At 44.3% G+C, this 21,811-nt stretch overlaps 2 protein-coding genes across 2 annotated transcripts in view; both read left to right on the top strand.

Moving 5' to 3' along the window:
• The first annotated feature begins 418 nt into the window (after positions 1–418).
• Positions 419–21,583, top strand: WDR31 (WD repeat domain 31). The gene is made up of 10 exons (XM_056538698.1): positions 419–567; positions 7,634–7,755; positions 9,089–9,218; positions 10,888–10,962; positions 11,055–11,199; positions 12,919–13,019; positions 14,502–14,569; positions 16,839–16,980; positions 18,656–18,818; positions 20,836–21,583. The coding sequence occupies exons 2-10, from the start codon at positions 7,709–7,711 to the stop codon at positions 20,994–20,996; spliced, it is 1,032 nt and encodes a 343-aa protein (XP_056394673.1). The 5' UTR covers positions 419–567; positions 7,634–7,708; the 3' UTR covers positions 20,997–21,583.
• RNF183 (ring finger protein 183) overlaps positions 18,751–21,811 on the top strand; it is a 47,810-nt gene continuing 44,749 nt past the window's right edge. The window contains exon 1 of the mRNA XM_056538699.1: positions 18,751–18,818. The gene's annotated coding sequence lies outside the window, so the exon portion shown is untranslated. The remainder of the gene's footprint in view (positions 18,819–21,811) is intronic.

The following is a 21,811-nucleotide window of genomic DNA, read 5'->3' as shown; positions in this document are numbered from 1 at the left end:
GTGCATGCTGGGAGTTGTTGTTTTGCAACATCTGGAGGGCCATAGTATGGAGACCACTGGACTACAGTAACTTAGTACATGCTGGGAGTTGTAGTTTTGCAATATCTGGAGGGCCAGAGTTTGGACACCACTGGACTACAGTAACTTAGTGCATGCTGGGAGTTGTAGTTCTGCAACATCTGGAGGTCTACAGCATGTCTTCCTTCCTTACTGACTGTAACAGTTCCTAGACATTACAACAGTGATCCCCAACCTGTGGCTCTTTATCTGTTGGAAAACAACTACTCCCATCATGCCCTGACAGAAGAATTACATGTTGGGAGTTGTAGTTTTGCTACAGGTGTTGAGCCACAAGCTGGAAATCACAAGGTGAAATTCCCCTCCCTTCTCCCCGCCCGCAGTGTGTAGGAGGCGGAACCAATGTGTCAGGCAAGACGGGGAGGGTTTTCCAGGAGACGCCCGGTCCCTGGTAACCGGCGCCGCGTTGCTAAGGAGACGGGTGGACGGCGGTAGAAGGTGGCGTGGAGGATGGAGAAGCCCCGGGGGCAGAAAGAGGCGCCGAGTGGGGTAATATATATGTATAGAGCCCTGTATACTGCATGTGTGGGGGTCATATATATGTATAGAGCCCTGTATACTGCATGTGGGGGTCATATATATGTATAGAGCCCTGTATACTGCATGTGTGGGGTCATATATATGTATAGAGCCCTGTATACTGCATGTGTGGGGTCATATATATATGTATAGAGCCCTGTATACTGCATGTGTGGGGTCATATATATGTATAGAGCCCTGTATACTGCATGTGTGGGGTCATATATATGTATAGAGCCCTGTATACTGCATGTGTGGGGTCATATATATGTATAGAGCCCTGTATACTGCATGTGTAGGGTCATATATATGTATAGAGCCCTGTATACTGCATATGTGGGGTCATATATATGTATAGAGCCCTGTATACTGCATGTGTGGGGTCATATATATGTATAGAGCCCTGTATACTGCATGTGTGGGGTCATATATATGTATAGAGCCCTGTATACTGCATGTGTGGGGTCATATATATGTATAGAGCCCTGTATACTGCATGTGTGGGGTCATATATATGTATAGAGCCCTGTATACTGCATGTGTGGGGTCATATATATATGTATAGAGCCCTGTATACTGCATGTGTGGGGTCATATATATATGTATAGAGCCCTGTATACTGCATGTGTGGGGTCATATATATGTATAGAGCCCTGTATACTGCATGTGTGGGGTCATATATATGTATAGAGCCCTGTATACTGCATGTGTGGGGTCATATATATGTATAGAGCCCTGTATACTGCATGTGTAGGGTCATATATATGTATAGAGCCCTGTATACTGCATATGTGGGGTCATATATATGTATAGAGCCCTGTATACTGCATGTGTGGGGTCATATATATGTATAGAGCCCTGTATACTACATGTGTGGGGTCATATATATGTATAGAGCCCTGTATACTACATGTGTGGGGTCATATATATGTATAGAGCCCTGTATACTACATGTGTGGGGTCATATATATGTATTGAGCCCTGTATACTGCATGTGTGGGGTCATATATATGTATAGAGCCCTGTATACTGCATGTGTGGGGTCATATATATATGTATAGAGCCCTGTATACTGCATGTGTGGGGTCATATATATATGTATAGAGCCTTGTATGCTGCATGTGTGGGGGTCATATATATGTATAGAGCCCTGTATACTGCATATGTGGGGTCATATATATGTATAGAGCCCTGTATACTGCATGTGTGGGGTCATATATATATGTATAGAGCCCTGTATACTGCATGTGTAGGGTCATATATATGTATAGAGCCCTGTATACTGCATATGTGGGGTCATATATATATGTATAGAGCCCTGTATACTGCATGTGTGGGGTCATATATATATGTATAGAGCCTTGTATGCTGCATGTGTGGGGTCATATATATATGTATAGAGCCCTGTATACTGCATGTGTGGGGGTCATATATATGTATAGAGCCCTGTATACTGCATGTGTGGGGTGATATATATGTATAGAGCCCTGTATACTGCATGTGTGGGGTGATATATATGTATAGAGCCCTGTATACTGCATGTGGGGGTCATATATATGTATAGAGCCCTGTATACTGCATGTGTGGGGTCATATATATGTATAGAGCCCTGTATACTGCATGTGTGGGGTCATATATATGTATAGAGCCCTGTATACTGCATGTGTGGGGTCATATATATGTATAGAGCCCTGTATACTGCATGTGTGGGTCATATATATGTATAGAGCTCTGTATACTGCATGTGTGGGGTCATATATATGTTTAGAGCCCTGTATGCTGCATGTGTGGGGTCATATATATGTATAGAGCCCTGTATACTGCATGTGTGGGGTCATATATATGTATAGAGCCCTGTATACTGCATGTGTGGGGTGATATATATGTATAGAGCCCTGTATACTGCATGTGTGGGGTCATATATATGTTTAGAGCCCTGTATGCTGCATGTGTGGGGTCATATATATGTATAGAGCCCTTTATACTACATGTGTGGGGTCATATATATGTATAGAGCCCTGTATACTGCATGTGTGGGGTCATATATATGTATAGAGCCCTGTATACTGCATGTGTGGGGTCATATATATGTATAGAGCCCTGTATACTGCATGTGTGGGGTCATATATATGTATAGAGCTCTGTATACTACATGTGTGGGGTCATATATATGTATAGAGCCCTGTATACTGCATGTGTGGGGTCATATATATGTTTAGAGCCCTGTATGCTGCATGTGTGGGGTCATATATATGTATAGAGCCCTTTATACTACATGTGTGGGGTCATATATATGTATAGAGCCCTGTATACTGCATGTGTGGGGTCATATATATATGTATAGAGCCCTGTATACTGCATGTGTGGGGTCATATATATATGTATAGAGCCCTGTATACTGCATGTGTGGGGTCATATATATGTATAGAGCCCTGTATACTGCATGTGTGGGGTCATATATATGTATAGAGCCCTGTATACTGCATGTGTGGGGTCATATATATGTAAAGAGCCCTGTATACTGCATGTGTGGGGTCATATATATATATATATGTATAGAGCCCTGTATACTGCATGTGTGGGGTCATATATATATGTATAGAGCCCTGTATACTGCATGTGTGGGGTCATATATATATGTATAGAGCCCTGTATGCTGCATGTGTGGGGGTCATATATATATGTATAGAGCCCTGTATACTGCATGTGTGGGGTCATATATATGTATAGAGCCCTGTATACTGCATGTGTGGGGTCATAAATAGTATACTGTGTATATATATATATATATATATATATATATATATATATATATATATATATATCTGTATATAAACGCGTCAGCTCAGCCTCTTGGGTGGATCATGTGAATTGTATTCTATATAAATCACTTATCTGTCTATAATCTATGGGACTAGGAGTATTGGTCCCTGTTACTTTAATCATTATATTCTGGGGTCTCATTCACCCCCTTTGCCCCAGGGGTATAATCAGCACTGACCAATGTAGTCGCCTCTACAGACGTTGGTGATAGACTGGGTCGTTTATAGCGCCCCCTGATACCAGTGCGGTGCTGTAATAGGAGCCATCACTGCAGCAAGTCACCTCCGGACATGTCTTCCCTATTGGATCTCAGCGGTGAGTGATATAAAGGAATCGCAGTGACCACGTACAGAGCGGGGACCACGAGTGCAGAGGAGAATAGTGCATAAAAGTCACAGACTCTCTGCTAACTGCAGAAATCGCCAAGCACAATGCCAGATGGAGGGGTGTAAAGCCGCCACCACTGGACTCTGGAGGAGACGTGTTCTGTGCGGTGACTGATCACACTTCTCTATCTGGCGTCTGATGGACCAGTCTGGGCTTGGTGACTGATCACACTTCTCTATCTGGCGTCTGATGGACCAGTCTGGGCTTGGTGACTGCCAGGAGAACTTTACCTGTCTGACTGCATTGTGCCGCTGTTGGTGGAGGAGGATAATGCTATGGGGGCTCCTCATGAGGCGGCCTGGACCCTTTGGTTCCAGTGTGGACAATCGTCACTTCCATCTTTATGGGAACAGTTAGGGTTCCGCCCTTTTCTGCTCCCCCATGACTGCGCCCCAGTGCACACAGCAGGGTCCATAAAGACATGGAGGGGGAGAACGTGAGCGGCCGCAACGAGCCCGGACCCCCAACCCCATCCAACACCTCCAGGATGAACTAGAATGGAGATTGTGATCCGGGTCCTCTCCTCCAACACCAGTGTCTGACCTCACAAATGGTATTCTGGATGAAGGGTCAAAGGGAGGAAAAGATCACCCCCCCCCCCCATGTGTTCACAAATGGCTGTGCGATGTGTCCGGGATTATAAGCAACCTTTCACTACTCAGAGGGGCGTGATTTGGCCGCATGCCTTCACCTTCATGTGGGAACACAGCCAAAGGTGTAGAAGAAACGTCTGTTCTTCATGTTATCTAATTAAGTTAAAAGTGTACCTGTCATCAGCAAAAACCTTTTATATAATGTAGATAATACTATTATATGTTTATTTTTGTCCCTGCAACTATTGTCTGTGTGTTAGGAGACCAAATACAGGAAGTTAGGGTGCACAAGCAAGGCTCTGTGCACCATGGACAAGCAGGGCTCTGTGCACCGTGGACAAGCAGGGCTCTGTGCACCGTGGACAAGCAGGGCTCTGTGCACCGTGGACAAGCAGGGCTCTGTGCACCGAGGACAAGCAGGGCTCTGTGCACCGAGGACAAGCAGGGCTCTGTACCCTGAGGACAAGCAGGGCTCTGTACCCTGAGGACAAGCGGGGCTCTGTACATTGAGGACAAGCGGGGCTCTGTACACTGAGGACAAGCAGGGCTCTGTACACTGAGGACAAGCGGGGCTCTGTACCCTGAGGACAAGCGGGGCTCTGTACCCTGAGGACAAGCGGGGGCTCTGTACACTGAGGACAAGCGGGGGCTCTGTACACTGAGGACAAGCGGGGGCTCTGTACACTGAGGACAAGCAGGGCTCTGTACACTGAGGACAAGCAGGGCTCTGTACACTGAGGACAAGCGGGGGCTCTGTACACTGAGGACAAGCGGGGGCTCTGTACACTGAGGACAAGCGGGGGCTCTGTACACTGAGGACAAGCGGGGGCTCTGTACACTGAGGACAAGCGGGGGCTCTGTACACTGAGGACAAGCGGGGGCTCTGTACACTGAGGACAAGCGGGGGCTCTGTACACTGAGGACAAGCGGGGGCTCTGTACACTGAGGACAAGCGGGGGCTCTGTACACTGAGGACAAGCGGGGGCTCTGTACACTGAGGACAAGCGGGGGCTCTGTACCCTGAGGACAAGCGGGGCTCTGTAACCTGAGGACAAGCGGGGGCTCTGTAACCTGAGGACAAGCGGGGGCTCTGTACACTGAGGACAAGCGGGGCTCTGTACACTGAGGACAAGCGGGGCTCTGTACACTGAGGACAAGCGGGGCTCTGTACACTGAGGACATGCGGGGGCTCTGTACACTGAGGACAAGCGGGGGCTCTGTACACTGAGGACAAGCGGGGGCTCTGTACACTGAGGACAAGCGGGGCTCTGTACACTGAGGCTCTATGACGCACTCCTGGCTCACACATCAGGATGATTGACAAGCCTGGAGCCTGCACAGAGCCCTGCTTGTCCCACCCTCACTTCCTGTATTTGGACTCCCACAGAAGAGAACCACAGGCAATAGCTACAGGGATAGAATTTTTTCACCCAAAAATGTACACATTTTTAACCAATATATATTACAAATATACATATAATAGTAAAATCTACATTATGTAAAATGTTTTTGTTGACGACAGGTAAAAGAATTTCCTCTGTAGCATACAGCAGCTAATAAGTACTGGAAGGGTAAAGATTATTTTTTTAATAGAAGTCATTTACAAATCTGTTTAACTTTCTGGCACGAGTTGATTTAAAAAAAAAAAATGTTTTCCACCGGAGTACCTCTTTAAGCAATAAAAAAAAGCCTCAGTGTTCGCTACAGTATCTGTCAGCAAATCATTGACTTCACACGTAACGTGATGGTGGATTATCATTCCTAGGTGAATGTAATCTATTGCTTCCTGTTATCAGCCATTTCATATCCTTTCTGTAGTGTTCAGTGGAGTCAGTGACAGAAGGTGCAGAATACTTCTTGTCTCTATAGGTCACATATGTGCTGCCCTGAGACCCTCAGACACTGACGTGATATGTGGCTGGTGTCATATAATGCAGTAGCTAAATAATTGATGTGTAGTGTCTCTTTAAATCCCTCGCCTCACCCTTATGACAGGGTGTAAATACCTCAGGCCACCCTGCGCCCTCCTTCCTGGAGGTGTCACGTCAATCAGACTGACGCTGGTTATCCTAATGGGATTTGCCGTCTCCCATGGCGACCTAAGGCCGTACACCGGGACGGGTGAGCGGATGCCACGTTCTCCTTCTCTCTGGGTTTATTCTTCACTTTCATCAGATCTCTGTTTTATGTGATCAATGACTGATCCCTGAAGATGAAGCCGGAGAGACCGATCTGCAACTACATGAAAGAATCCATGTCTGGATAGTCAGTAATCTGCTCCGACCGGAGAGAAGATTGTGATATATCCACTGGGGAGGAGTCACTGATCCCTCCATTCAGGCAGATCATTGTTATCTATCTCATCTATCCATCTATCTATCTCGTATCTATCTATCTATCTCGTATCTATCTATCTATCTCGTATCTATCTATCTATCTCGTATCTATCTATCTATCTATCTCGTATCTATCTATCTATCTATCTCGTATCTATCTATCTATCTCGTATCTATCTATCTCGTATCTATCTATCTATCTCGTATCTATCCATCTCGTATCTATCCATCTCGTATCTATCCATCTCGTATCTATCCATCTCGTATCTATCCATCTCGTATCTATCCATCTCGTATCTATCCATCTCGTATCTATCCATCTCATATCTATCCATCTCATATCTATCCATCTCATATCTATCTATCTATCTATCTCATATCTATCTATCTATCTATCTATCTCATATCTATCTATCTATCTATCTATCTCATATCTATCTATCTATCTATCTCATATCTATCTCATATCTATCTATCTATCTCATATCTCATATCTATCTTTCTGGATAGTTGATGTATCCTGAGGATAAATGCTTGGAGCAGCATCAATGGGGCTTGTTTTTTGTGGGGTGTGGGAGATCGGGGGGGGGGGGGGGGGCAGTATAGTACAATACTCAGGAGAGGGGTTCACATTGACAACCCCAATGTCGCTGTTTTCCAAACAGTGTGTCTCCAGCTGTTGCAAAGCTACAAATTCCAGCATGCCCGGCCAGCCAAAGGCTACAAGTTGTAGTTTTGCAACAGCTGGAGGCACTCTGTATGGAAAACACTACCCAATTTTGTATTGTAAGTATTTGTTGGCCTGATAAGAGAAGTAAATGGAAAATATCCTGACTATTCTGAGGTCGGTGTTCCCGGACTTTTGGATGCTCATGTGTTCTTTTTCCCTCCTGACAGGCGGCTTCTCTGGATTCCTGATGTTTGACCCTTTACTGCTTCACCGCCTTCTGTCATCCGTCCTCCGCTGGGATAATGGGGAAATTCCAAAGTAAAGTCAAGCGTAACAGCTCTAAATACAGGTAAATGTACGACCGGATCAATGTTCAACCAGGAATGGTAACAGACACAATTGGGGTAACCATTCTTCATACAAGTGCAAGGAAGGTTGCTCATTACTACAATTCCCAGAATGCATTGCCTTCTTGTAGATCTTGTCCTCCCACCCTGCCTACTCCACTCTCACAGCACTCCTGCCAGTTCCCCACCCAGGACTGTTGCAGAACATCATCAAATTTCACAGCAGACTATTAGTAAGGTTGCAGCACCTGCTATTTATTTCCTGTTTGCTCCTCTGTCTGTCACATTGTTAAGCACAAAGCAGCATGCTGTAATCACTCCTCATTCTTGATATCTATATATGTATATTACAGGGAGATGGGTGTGTGTGTGTGTGTGTGTGTGTGTGTATGTATATGTATATATATATATATATATATATATATATATATATATATATATATAATATTGGAAACAACAGGGGATGATGCACTGTCTAGGGAGAGATGGAGGAGCTAGAGAGCTCCTGAGCCCACACCACAATGACAATGAGAGGACTACACAACTTCCTGTCAGGGGTGAATCACGCAAATTAATCCTGAAGCAAGTACAATGTGTGATAATACTATATTAGTAATTTATATGTCTTGGGGAGATTGTCTTATTTAAAGGGGAACTTCGGTGGAAAACTTTTTTTTTTTTTTTTTTTCTTAAATCAAGTGGTGCCAGAAAGTTAAACAGATTTGTAAATGACTTTTATTAAAAAATCTTTACCCTTCCAGTACTTGTTAGTGGCTGTATGCTACAGAGAAAATGTTTTCTTTTTTAATTTCTTTTTTGTCTTGACCACAGTGCTCTCTGCTGACACCTCTGTCCGTGTCAGGAACTGTCCAGAGCAGCATAGGTTGCAATGGGGATTTTTCTCCTGCTCTGGACAGTTCTGGGCATCAGGTGTCAGCAGAGAGCACTGTGGACAAGACAAAAAGAAATTAAAAAAGAAAAGAATTTCCTCTGTAGCATACAGCTGCTAAAAAGTACCAGAAGGGTAAAGAATTTTTAATAGAAGTCATTTACAAATCTGTTTGGCACCAGTTCATTTAAAAAAATAAAAATAAAAAGGATCTGCTGCTTATTTTTGCAGCATATTTTGTGCAGCTGATTTTGTTACCCTTTGAAGTTAATGGGTAGCAAAATAGGCTGCACAAAATATGCACCAAAAATAAGAAGCAGATCCTGTACGTGTGAATGTACCCTAAAACTGAGCTGTGTTTAGGGCTCATCTATACATTGCAGTATTGTGTATAAGCTATGAGTCTATGCTTTTGCAGAATTTTACATTATTTCTTCAATACTTAGGGCTGACCGTCATGTAGAGGAGAGCACGCCGGTGGAGACCATCCCGCAGTACAGCCGGGTTCACAATGATGCCGTCACATATATCGCTGCTCTGAAATCCGACCTGTGTGTTTCAGGTGGCAAAGACAAGGTAAGTACTTAACTGCACACTGGATACATCAGCTGCCGCGTAAGTAACAGGCGGGTTCAGATTTCTGCCTGATTATAAGACTGGGAAGACAACCAGACATTATGGAAACCCTGAGCTGCTTGTTCAGTCTGGAGACATGGAAATGGCCACACCTGCACACTAAGGGCGACCTTTATCATTGGCTTTACACCTCTTTAATGTTGTAAATGTCACAGCAAATTTTGCGCAATTGCACTTTTTGCACAGCTTTTTTGCATAATTTTCAGTAGAACATCTTTCAAAGTTGTCTGTTCGTTACACCATACACCACTTTTTGCAGTGGAGCTGTATTTATTATTTGCCCAAATTTAAATTTAGAAGTTTTAAAATTTTTTGCACAAACCAACACCACCTAATAGGACACGTACAAATGTATCAGATGCCAGAGCACAAAGCTTAAAGGGGTACTCCCGTGGAAACCTTTTTTTTTTTTTTTTTTTTTTTTTAATCAACTGGTGCCAGAAAGTTAAACAGATGTGAAAATTACTTCTATTAAAAAAATCTTAATCCTTCTTTTTAGGGGCTGTATACTAAAGAGAAATCCAAAAAAGAAATGCATTTCCTGTGATGTCATGACCACAGTGCTCTCTGCTGACCTCTGCTGTCCATTTTAGGAACTGTCCAGAACAGGAGAAAATCCCCATAACAAACATATGCTGCCCTGGACAGTTCCTAAAATGGACAGCAGAGGTCAGCAGAGAGCACTGTGGTCAGGAAATGCATTTCTTTTTTGGATTTCTCTTTAGTATACAGCCCCTAAAAAGTACTGGAAGGATTAAGATGTTTTAATAGAAGTTATTTACAAATCTGTTTAACTTTCTGGCACCAGTTGATTTAAAAAAATAAAAAAAAAGTTTTCCACGGGAGTACCCCTTTAAAGGCATAGTGCAATGAACATAACTTATTTCCTATCCAAAGAATAGGGGATAAGTTATAGATCGTGAGGGTCTGACCGCTGGGACCCTCCGCGATCTCCTGAACAGGGCCCCGGCAGTCTGCTGGAAGCGGCTGTTCCGACCCCGCAGGAAGCCGAGGCTGACACGCCCCCTCCATGTATCTCTATGGTATACATGGAGGGGGCGCGTCGGATGGTGCTCCGTGCAGCAAACTGCCGGGGCCCTGTTCAGGAGATCGTGGGAGGTCCCAGCAGTCGGACCCCCGTGATCTATAACTTATCCCCTTTCCTTCGGATAGGGGATAAGTTATTTTTCACAACAGAATTCCTTTAAACCTCGCTCTGCAGTTCACTGGTTTCTATAATTGTGGCGAATTTATCAAGCCTGTGCACCATTTTGGTAAATTTTGAGAAACTGTGTAAAAAATACACCCAGCAAACAGGGGTGAAATCTCTACTACCTCACACCAACATTGATAAATGTCCCTATGTCAGTGTTTCTCAAGCAGAGAGCCTCCAGCTGTTGCAAAACTACAACTCCTAGCATGCCCAGGGCATGCTGGGAGTTGTAGTTTTGCAACAGCTGGAGGCACCCTTCTTTGGGAAACACTGCCCTATGCAGACTCTCAGTGATCAGATTGCGGATGTTCCATAGAGTAGGTAGTTAACCTGGAGAACAGAATCCATCGTATCTTATGAGGTGTATAACAATACTGTTTCTTTTCTGTATCACAGGCTGTCATTGTCTCTAACTGGAGAACGGGCACCGCCCTGAAGAGATTTGTGGGGCACAGCCGGGAAGTGTCTAAGGTAATTTTGTGAATATGAGTCTCACATTTGCACTGGTATGTAATCTGACCTACTGTATGTACATCGGGCTATATTATCTCTTCACCTTACAGGTCGCCTGCGTGTTCGGATCCAACCGTTTCTTCAGCGCCTCCCGGGATAAGACCGTTCTCATGTGGGATCTTCATTGTAAAGCCGGCAGCGCTCAAAAGTACATCGGACATCATTTAATTGTCACTGGATTAGCAGTAAGCCCTGGTGTGTACTCCTTCATCCATACTATTTTATTTAGGGATATGAGATGGATAGATAGATAGATAGATATGAGATAGATGGATAGGTATGAGATAGATAGATAGATAGATAGATAGGAGATAGATGGATGGATGGATAGATATGAGATAGATAGATAGATAGATAGATATGGGATAGATAGATAGATATGAGATAGATGGATGGATGGATAGATATGAGATGGATGGATAGATATGAGATAGATAGATATGGGATAGATAGATAGATATGAGAGATTTTCTTTTACTTTTTGTAACTGATAAATGAAGTCTTTATCCGTAGCAACTTGTTCTCTATCCTCTGGACAGCTTAAAGGGGTACTCCGGTGAAAAACAAATGTTTTAAAATCAACTGGTGGCAGAAAGTTCTACAGATTTGTAAATTACTTCTATATATAAACATTAATCCTTCCAGTACTTATCAGCTGCTGAATGCTCCACAAAAAGTTGTGTAGTTCTTTCCAGTCTGACCCAGTGCTCTCTGCTGCATCCTCTGTCCATGTCAGGAACTGTCCAGAGCAGGAGAGGTTTGCTATGGGGATTTGCTCCTGCTCTGAACAGTTCCTGACATGGACAGAGGTGTCAGCAGAGAGCACTGTGGTCAGATTGGAAAGAACTACACAACTTCCTGTGGAGCATACAGCAGCTGATAAGTGCTGCAAGGATTAACATTTTTATATAGAAATAATTTACAAATCTGTATAACTTTATGACACCAGGGGATTTGAATTAATTTTTTTCTCCTGAAGTACCTCTTAACCCCTTAAGGACAATAGATGTATATTTACGGACATTGCCCGCTCCCCTTCTATGATGCGTGCACAGGAGCTCTGCGTGCGTCATAGCGGGATGCGTCATAGGACCCGTGGCTAATGCCGGACATCACCGATCGCGGCATTAACCCTTCAGTCACCGCAATCAAAGCTGATTGCGGCGTCTAAAATGTCAGTAAACTATTCCTGGCTGCTCAGCGGAGCTGATCGGGGCCACCGCAGTGAAACCATGGTGTCCCAATCAGCTGAGAGGATGGCGGGACCGCACGGACAATGGCGTATACGTAAAAAAAATACCAAAGTCCAAAATTGCGTATTTTTGTTCACTTTGTATACCATAAAAAAAATGTATAAAAAGCGATCAAAATGTCCCATCAAAACAAAAATTGTACCAATTAAAAACTACAGATCACGGCGCAAAAATTTTTTACCAAAAAAGTGCACTGCATAGAAGCCCCCAAAATGACGTTTTTGTTATTTCAGTTATTCTCCACATATAATTTTTTCGGGGTTTTGCACTAGATTTTGTGGTAAAAAAAAACAAGCCCTCATGTAGGTTTGTAGGTTGGAAAATTGAAAGCGTTATGATTTTCAGAAGGGGACGAGGAAAAAACGAAAGTGAAAAAATGAAAAAAAAACAGTGCTCCTTAAGGGGTTAAAGACCCAGCTCTTCTAGAATTCTGAGCGGCATATATTTTCTGTGCACTATGTTGGTAAGTAGCTCGCGTTGGGGGAAGGGGGAGGGTGCCCGTGTGACTGATTATGAATATGTTACCTAGTACGGTTCCCCTTTAAATCTTCTAGGTGGCTGCAGTCCACGTTACTGTTCTTATTCGTTCTTTTATACAAGTTTTGGTCCAGATTCTACAGCCAGAAACATCCAGATTTTACTTACTTTCTGTTGCTTTCAGATTCTACCAAACTGGTATCAGGGTCTCGAGACAACACTCTGTGTAAATGGGACGTAGAGTCTGGACAGTGTCTTCTCAAAGCTGCTGTGTCCAGAAATCTAGTAAGTTTGAACCATTGCTTATTATGTGGAAAATTCATACTACCATCTAGGGCTGGGCGGTATACCGGTTCATACTGAATACCAACATTTTTGTGCTGCACGATATGAATTTTAACCCATACCACAATACCGGTTTGACCCCTCCCCCTCGGGAATGAATCAATCAGCCCAGCGCTGCGCTGTCCCCACATCGGGGAACAAATCCTATGTGACCCGTGAACAGCGAGCGCTGTTCTGCCCCCCAATTAATTATCAGCCCAGCGCTGTCCACATCAGGGTACTACTCACATGTCACCAGCAAGCGCTGCCCTACCCGTCCTGTTTGTTGCGGCCGCCGGCACTGACACTCTATACTAGTGGTCTTCAATCTGCGGGCCTCCAGATGTTGCAAAACTACAACTCCCTGCATGCCCGGACAGCCATTGGCTGTCCGGGCATTTTGGGAGTTGTAGTTTTGAATCATCTGGAGGTCCGCAGGTTGAAGACCACTGCTCTATACTGTGCGGTATCCCTATGCCTGGGCTGCAAAAAATAAACAAAATAAACTTTAATTCGCCTCCCGTTGGTCCGGTACCGGCCTCACTTGCTTCCTGGGCACGGGAGCCGTCAGCCTATCACCGGCCGCAGCGATGTTCCGCCTCGGCCGGTGATAGGCTGAGCCCACTGTCATGTAGGAAGCCGGCTTTTTACATGACAGTGGGCTCAGCCTATCACCGGCCGAGGCGGAACATCGCTGCGGCCGGTGATAGACTAACGGCTCTCCGACGTTCCCGTCCCCAGTGTAAGGCCGACGTAGGTAAGTTAAAGTTTATTTTGTTTACCTTCTGCAGCCCGGGCATAGGGATTACCGCACAGTATAGAGTGTCAGCGCCGGCGGCCGCAACAATCAGGACGAGGAGGGCAGCGCTTGCGGGTGATATGTGAGTATTTACCCCGATGGGGGCAGCGCTGGGCTGATAATTAGTGACCTGCACAAAATTTATCAAATGCTCTTTGACCATTTAATAAATTTGATGCTCCTACACATTATTAGCACACAGAAAAAAAAAAGGTGTAGAAAAATGCTTCACTTACACTACAATGATAAATGTGGGCCAATGTGTTTACAGGCATCACAAAAGCTCCTGTAATTCCCACACTGCCGGGAGGGCAGCCATAGGAAATTCTGATTACTTTAATTGGTTTTGGTCCAGCAGGGGGCAGCAAAATCCAGAAATACATAGAGCGTTGTTTTCTAACCAGTGTGTCTCCAGGTGTTGCAACAATACAACTCCTATCATGCCCAGTCCGGCTGTCCGGGCATGCTGGGAGTTGTAGTTTTGCAACAGCTGGAGGTACCTTGCTAGGGAAATACTGATATAGAGGAATCGTCATAGGCAGGATTTTTCTTTCTTGTTGTGGTGGTTCTAGTATTTTGAGGCAGCGTCTGTGCACCCCGTTTATAATAATTTGTGTGCCTCATCTTGTCTTTCTGTCCTATAGGTCACTCACCTGTGCTGGGTCCCGGGAGGGTCCTACATTGTCCAAACCTCTGAGGATAAAACTACCCGGTCAGTATTTATCTGGTTCATTTTAAGGAATGGCTGTTGCAATGTAAATCTACAGAAGTTTCTATTTCATCCATTATGATACTTACCTTATGTCACATTATATATCTGCACAAGTGTTATTGTGTCGATGTTATTAAAGGGGTACTCCAGTGGAAAACGTTTTTTGTAAATCAACTGGTGCCAGAAAGTTAAACAGATTTGTAAATTCCTTCTATTAAAAAATCTTTACCCTTCCTGTACTTTTTAGCAGCTTTATGCCAAAGAGGAAATTCTTTTATTTTTAATTTATTTTTTGTCTTGTCCACAATGCTCTCTGCTGACACCTGAGGCCTGTATCAGGAACTGTCCAGAGCAGGAGAAAATCCCCATTGCAAACCTATGCTGCTCTGGACAGTTCCTGACACGGACAGAGGTGTCAGCAGAGAGCACTGTGGACAAGACAAAAAAGAAATTCAAAAAGTACTGGAAGGGTGAAGATTGTTTAATAGAAGTAATTTACAAATCTTTTTACCTTTCTGGCATCAGTTCATTTAAAAAAAAAAAAAAAGTTTTCCACCGGAGTACACCTCAAGTCAGTGTTTCCCAACAGGGTTCCTCCAGGTGTTGCAAAACTACAACTCCCAGCATGTCCGGACAGCCTTTGGCTGTCCGGGCATGCTGGGAGTTGTAGTTTTGCAACAGCTGGAGGCACCCTGGTTAAGAAACATTGGTTTAAGTGCTATAAACGAAGCCTGTACCGGGCAGACAGTACAATTAATATAGCTCTTTGGTCAACAGCTCTTCCAATCCTTCCATACTCATGTATACCCTGCACAGCCAAGTGTGCATGTATTCTGAAAAAACTGCTGCCACACTCCCCTGTCAGTGGCATATCTAGGCAAGAACAAAGGAATGGGACAGGTTAAAGGGGTATTCCAGGCAAAACCTTTTTTTATATATATCAACTGGCTCCGGAAAGTTAAACAGATTTGTAAATTACTTCTATTAAAAAATCTTAATCCTTCCAATAGTTATTAGCTTCTGAAGTTTTCTGTCTAACTGCTCAATGGTGATGTCACGTCCCGGGAGCTGTGCATGATGGGAAAATATCCCCATAGGAACTGCACAGCTCCCGGGACGTGAGTCATCAGAGAGCAGTTAGACAGAAAACAACAACTCAACTTCAGAAGCTAATAACTATTGGAAGGATTAATATTTTTTTAATAGAAGTAATTTACAAATCTGTTTAACTTTCCGGAGCCAGTTGATATATAAAAAAAAGTTTTGGCCTGGAATACCCCTTTAAAGGGTTTATCCAGAAAAAAACTGGCTCCAGAAAGTTAAACAGATTTGTAAATTACCTCTATTAAAAAATCTTAATCTTTTCAGTACTTATGAGCTGCTGAAGTTGAGTTGTTCTTTTCTGTCTAAGTGCTCTCTGATGACACGTGTCTCGGGAACCGCCCAGTTTAGAAGCAAATTCCCATAGCAAACCTCTTCTACTCTGTGCAGTTCCCGAGACAAGCCGAGATGTCAGCAGAGAGCACTGTTGCCAGACAGAAAACAACAGCTCAACTTCAGCAGCTGATAATTATTGAAAGGATTAAGATTTTTTTTATAGAAGTAATTTACAAATCTGTTTAACTTTTTGGAGCCAGTTGAGATAGATAGATATATATATATATATATATATATATATATATATATATATATATATATATATATATATATATAATCTATATCTAAGTTTTTTTCCTGGATAACCCCTTTAAAATCTAACATGGTGTTTGGGAAGAGTCAGGAGACCCCGGGCACATTTAGATGATCAGCTGATACAGCCACAATTGGCAGGTTAGGCTGAATTTAATGTGTATGGCGGATACAAACTACCAGTGTGATGCAGATTTAATAGAAAGTGATGTGATGACCTGACCTTACACATTTGTCCCCTGCTTAGTCCGCATAGAGGTTCCCTACACCCTCTTCATTACTGAAGTCATAAGAGCAGAGGCCTCACCCCTAATAGTCCCTGTACCCCCCTCCCCTACTTTACTACTAATCACAGCCGGGCTCCCTTCTATAACCCAGCCTTGTCCTCACAATAGTCACAGTTGGACCCCCTCAATGTTCCAGCATTCAGAAATGGCAAAACAAATTCCTTAAAGGGTAATTACACTAAAAATGTCCATATCACAAGAAGGGAAGGACAGTTTGCCTGCAAAAGTTCTAAGAGCCTGTAACACAGAAGAACAGGAGTTCATGTAACCATTCTTCTCTCTAAATTTCCTAGCGTCTGGGACACCCGTGACCTGCAGGTGGCGCACACGTTCCCTGTGAAGCAGTACATTCAGATGCACTGTGATGTCAGCGAAGATGGCAATTACTGTGTGACCAGCAGCAATGGGTTCGGAGGACAGGGCTGTGAAGCTACGGTGAGACATTTCAATCATAGGCCAAGAGGGTATTGTTCTGCCTGTGTATTTTAGAGGTTTTACCTCACCTGTCTGTACAAGGGACCTTTAACCTTTACATATGTATATAAAAAAAAAACAACTATTATTTACCTTCAGCGTTCCTGCGGTGCTTACGGTGTCCCGATTCGTTCCCTGGCTGCGATGCTCTTTAGGTCATAAATTGTGACTGCTGAGCCTGGAGTGACGTCGGAGCCAAAGTGTCACACTGCTCCTCAGCAGTACGGGGGCAGTATGACACCTTGGAACCCGCCTTCACTCCGGGCCCAGATGTCACAATTTCTGACATGAAGGGGAACGTGGCCCAGGGACACAGAAGACACTGCGAGAATGCTGGAGGTAAGTAGAGTTTTTTTTTTTTTTTTTAAATATACTGTGTAATAGCCAAAGGTCCCTTCCGCTGGATAACTCCTTAAAGGGGTACTCCGCCCCTAGACATCTTATCCCCTATCCAAAGGATAGGGGATAAGATGTCAGATCGCTGGGGTCCCGCCACTGGGGACCCCCGGGATCTACCATGCAGCACCCACCTTTAGCGGCTTCCGGAACCACTGGAAATCCTCAGGCTGAGTCCATCTCAACCACGAGGACGGAGCATAGTGATGTCACGGCTCCGCCCCCATGTGACGTCACGCTCCGCCCCCTCAATGCAAGTCTATTGGAGGGGCGTGGCAGCTGCCATGCCCCCCCTCCCTTAGGCTTGCATTGAGGGGGCGCAGCGTGACGTCACACGGGGGCGGAGCCGTGACATCACTATGCTCCGTCCCCGTGATCGCCAGTAATCAAACACGCGAACACGCTCTGGGGACTGATTCTAACTGGGTGCGGTGTGGAAGATCACAGGGGGTCCCCAGTGTCATCCAAAAATAGGAAAAAGTGAGGATTAAAGAAAAATAAGTAGATAACTGATATAAATAAAGCAAATCCTTCCATATAAAAGTAATAAAGATCTGCTGGGAGCTGTAATCACTGTCTATTTCAGTGTTTTCCAACCAGGGCACCTCCAGATGTTGCAAAACTACAACTCCCAGCATGCCCGGACAGCCAAAGGCTGTCCGGGCATGCTGGGAGTTGTAGTTTTGCAACAGCTGGAGGCACCCTTGTTGGGAAACACTGGTCTTTGTAGAGGACAGGAGCTTCTTCAGGGTCCTGTACAGTACACAATGTCCTAAAAAAAAAGTAAAATGGAGCCGCCCCCACCTGGTATCCAAAGGAGCAGCTAACTCTGGCAAAGGTAAATATTACAGAACATGTAATACCTCTCTGTACTGTAGGGGGCGCTACCAGACACCAGTCAGTGCATACACTTCAGTAATACAGGGGTTTTACCAGTAAAATGCCCATTCTGATTGGTTGGTCCTTTCAGCCATTGACGCGTTTTACAGATCTGGACTGTCTGTAGCATTGTATGTTGTTTATATTGTATGTTGAGTCTGGTTTCAAGTTACAATAGTCCAGAAAAGATGAATGTATGTTGAAACTATTGTATGTTGAGGCCATTGTAAGTTGAGGGATCACTGTATTCTATTCATGAGATCTGCAGTCAGTCTTTTCCCATCATGAAGCGGCTGATATAAAACAGCAGTAGATTATCTATGGAGATGACCTGAACTTTAGCCTTATGTCTTCTTCACAGCTGTGGGACCTCCGACAGACTAAGGACCTAGTGTGCGAATATAAGGGGCACCTACAAAGCACCACATCCTGCATTTTCCTTCCGAAGGGGATATGTGACACCCCACTCGTGGCCACCACATCCCATGACTGCACGGTGAAGGTTTGGGAGCGAGATACTGCTGGTATGTCATCCATCTTCTATGCCAGTGGTCTTCAACCTGCGGACCTCCAGATGTTGCAAAACTACAACTCCCAGCATGCCCAGACAGCCAACGGCTGTCTGGGCATGCTGGGAGTTGTAGTTTTGCAACATCTGGAGGTCCGCAGGTTGAAGACCACTGTTCTATGCCTTATTCTTCTTCATAACTGAAATGAGTATTCACATATTATAAAGTGATGACCTGTCGCTAGGATATGCCATCATTTTATGAATGTTAAAATGCTCATCTGGAACCACCACCAGTGAATGAGGGGCTGCAGAGGCCCATACTAACTTTACATTGCATAGCCGCCCTCCTGGCCACCTAATTGTGCAGGGGACTGCAGCCTCATTCACTTACATGGGTCAGTGCTGCAGGTCTCTTCCTAGTGGAACGCCGGGCACCTCTATAATGGAGGGGACACAGCACTAAATTGGCATTGTGGTTCCTTCATCTCAGGATTGTGGGGGATGCAGAAGTGGGACTTAAACAGAGTATAAAATTATATATCCCCCTTCCTTTCCATTTCCCATCTCTTGACTGTTTGTAAAATGTTTAATAAAGACATTTAAAAAAAAAAAAAAAATATATATATATATATATATATATATATATATATATCCTAGCAATGAGCTAACACTTTATAAAATGAAAGTTCCCCTTTAATGTCAAGTACATGTAGAATGTTTTTGCATTGTATTGTGTGAAATGTTTTGTTCAATCATATATAATCACTACATTTCCCACGATGCAGCACAGCATATATTGTCAGGGTGGCAAGAATATTGTCTCTTGGCCCTGCAGACCAAAAGACAATAGGAAAAACACAATTTTAAAGAGAACCTCTCATGATCTTGTAAAAATTTCCCAGGTCACTTCCCCCATCATGATAAACCACCCCCTGCCTTTATTTTTATTATTTGTTAGTTTTCTACCTTGATATTGCTCTGTATTTTCTGCTCCGTCTCAGTCAGATTCACAGACTGGGAAGGGGCGTTCCCCAGCAGGCGTGACCTCATCTGAAGCCATACAGGGGAGAACTTCCTCCCTCACTCTGCTACACACAGCCCAGAGCAGTTCAGTGTGAGATGAGCTATGATTGGCTAAGGCTGCACACACCTCCCTCAGTACTCCAGACTGCATTTCCTGATTTTGAATTTCTTCCAGGCCAGCAGGAGTCAAAAGTCTGTGCAAGAGATGGGGGGGGGGGGGGGGGGGGGGGATGTGCTCTGCAAATGTAGGGAGACCCCTAGTGGCAGCTTTTTTAAACACAAATAGAACATAGTAAACTTATTTTTTTTTAAACAAAGTACATTAGAAAGATTTTTTATTTACCATAAGGAGTAAGTTAGTTTTAATGAGAGTGCCCATTTAAATGCTGCTTTGGTTGTGACTGGAGTACATGTCATGACGTGAGTAGTACTTGTGAAGTTTCTGAACTTTATATGTACATTTGACCTGTTCTTTACTTCTTGCCTATTAAAAAGTTTAAACTAGAAAGACAAGAAAGAGCGCTCCATAGCGTAATACCGCAGGTACAGGGTCCAGAGGATAAAATAGGGAATGCCCTTACCAGATGCGGTTTTGTGGACTCGCGCACACAACAATGGTCAGCGTGGGTGAGGAACAAGATCCGGCCTGCAGCCTTCCCATCCAAGCAAGACAATGGCAGCAACAAGACTTCTGGAGGCGATGGGATTCAGCGGCGCTGGTCAGGAGTAGACACGTCAGGTAGGTGGAAGAATGATTTTTATTTAAACAATGCAACGCGTTTCACCGCAGGTGCGGCTTCATCAGGCATCTTGCCTGATGAAGCCGCACCTGCGGTGAAACGCGTTGCATTGTTTAAATAAAAATCATTCTTCCACCTACCTGACGTGTCTACTCCTGACCAGCGCTGCTGAATCCCATCGCCTCCAGAAGTCTTGTTGCTGTCATTATTAATAAGTTTGTGATTTCCAAGCTCCTGACTTTGCTTCTCTCTTTTTCTCTCCATAAGTGTGTGTAAGCAGCCTGTTCCTGGACGGCTCGGGGCCTCTTTCATCCTTGGCTGTTTGTAATAACACATCCATCCTGTGTGCCAGCTTTAACTCAGGAATTCAGTCCCTGCACATAGACTGCAGCAGGGGAACCTCACTACAACAGGTGGCAAAGTTCTAAATGTGGCGCCGCCCCCGTCACCTAATGTCAAATCACTGCAGCAAGGATCTTCGCATTGTGTACGGGGCGAGGGGGGGGGGGGCGGCTCATACCTCCTAGCACTTCTACAGACTGACAGGGGAACGATGTTGGTCGCACAAGACTATGGCGCTCCTGTGCGGTCCTGCTGCCAATGGCGACCTCTGATGAGAAATGATACCCGGCGGCTCAGTGGTTGGCATTATAGCACATGGGCCAGCGTCTGCAAGGGGATCGTATGTTCTCTGTGAGCCGCCATGTACTGAGATGTAGCACTGCCTATCCGCGACCTGTCCTTGTGATGAACACTCACACTTGAAGCCGTTTCCATTAGTAAATAAGCACTTAGATTTGTAGCACCAACCTGATTTCATCAATTGTGACCAATATCTTTTTTTGTACATTTTTTTTTTATGTTTGTGTATGTAGATTATTATTGTATGTTCTGTGTTTTATTGCAATGTTCTATGTTATATTTATGTAGATTCGGCTTTAAAGATCAGCAGCTGCCCATCACCTTTGCAGCTGTTTGTCTTAGTACAGTGGTCTCCAAACTGTGGCCCTCCAGATGTTGCAAAACTACAACTCCCAGCATGCGGGCATGCTGGGAGTTGTAGTTTTGCATCATCTGGAAGGCCTCAGTTTAGAAAACACTGTCTTAGATCAAAGACAGGAAGAAACCGTCCTTGTGAAGTGTCCGCCATCAGTCTGTTTGGTTGGCATGGTGGTCTTTTTTTTCCAAAAATGGATTGTTCTTGTACTTTTTTTGCACTTCCAGATGATAAACGGCAGCAGAG

Source organism: Hyla sarda, chromosome 9 (assembly GCF_029499605.1).
Source record: "Hyla sarda isolate aHylSar1 chromosome 9, aHylSar1.hap1, whole genome shotgun sequence".
NCBI classification, from domain to species: Eukaryota; Metazoa; Chordata; class Amphibia; order Anura; family Hylidae; genus Hyla; species Hyla sarda.
This window is presented reverse-complemented; position numbering and strand designations above follow the sequence as displayed.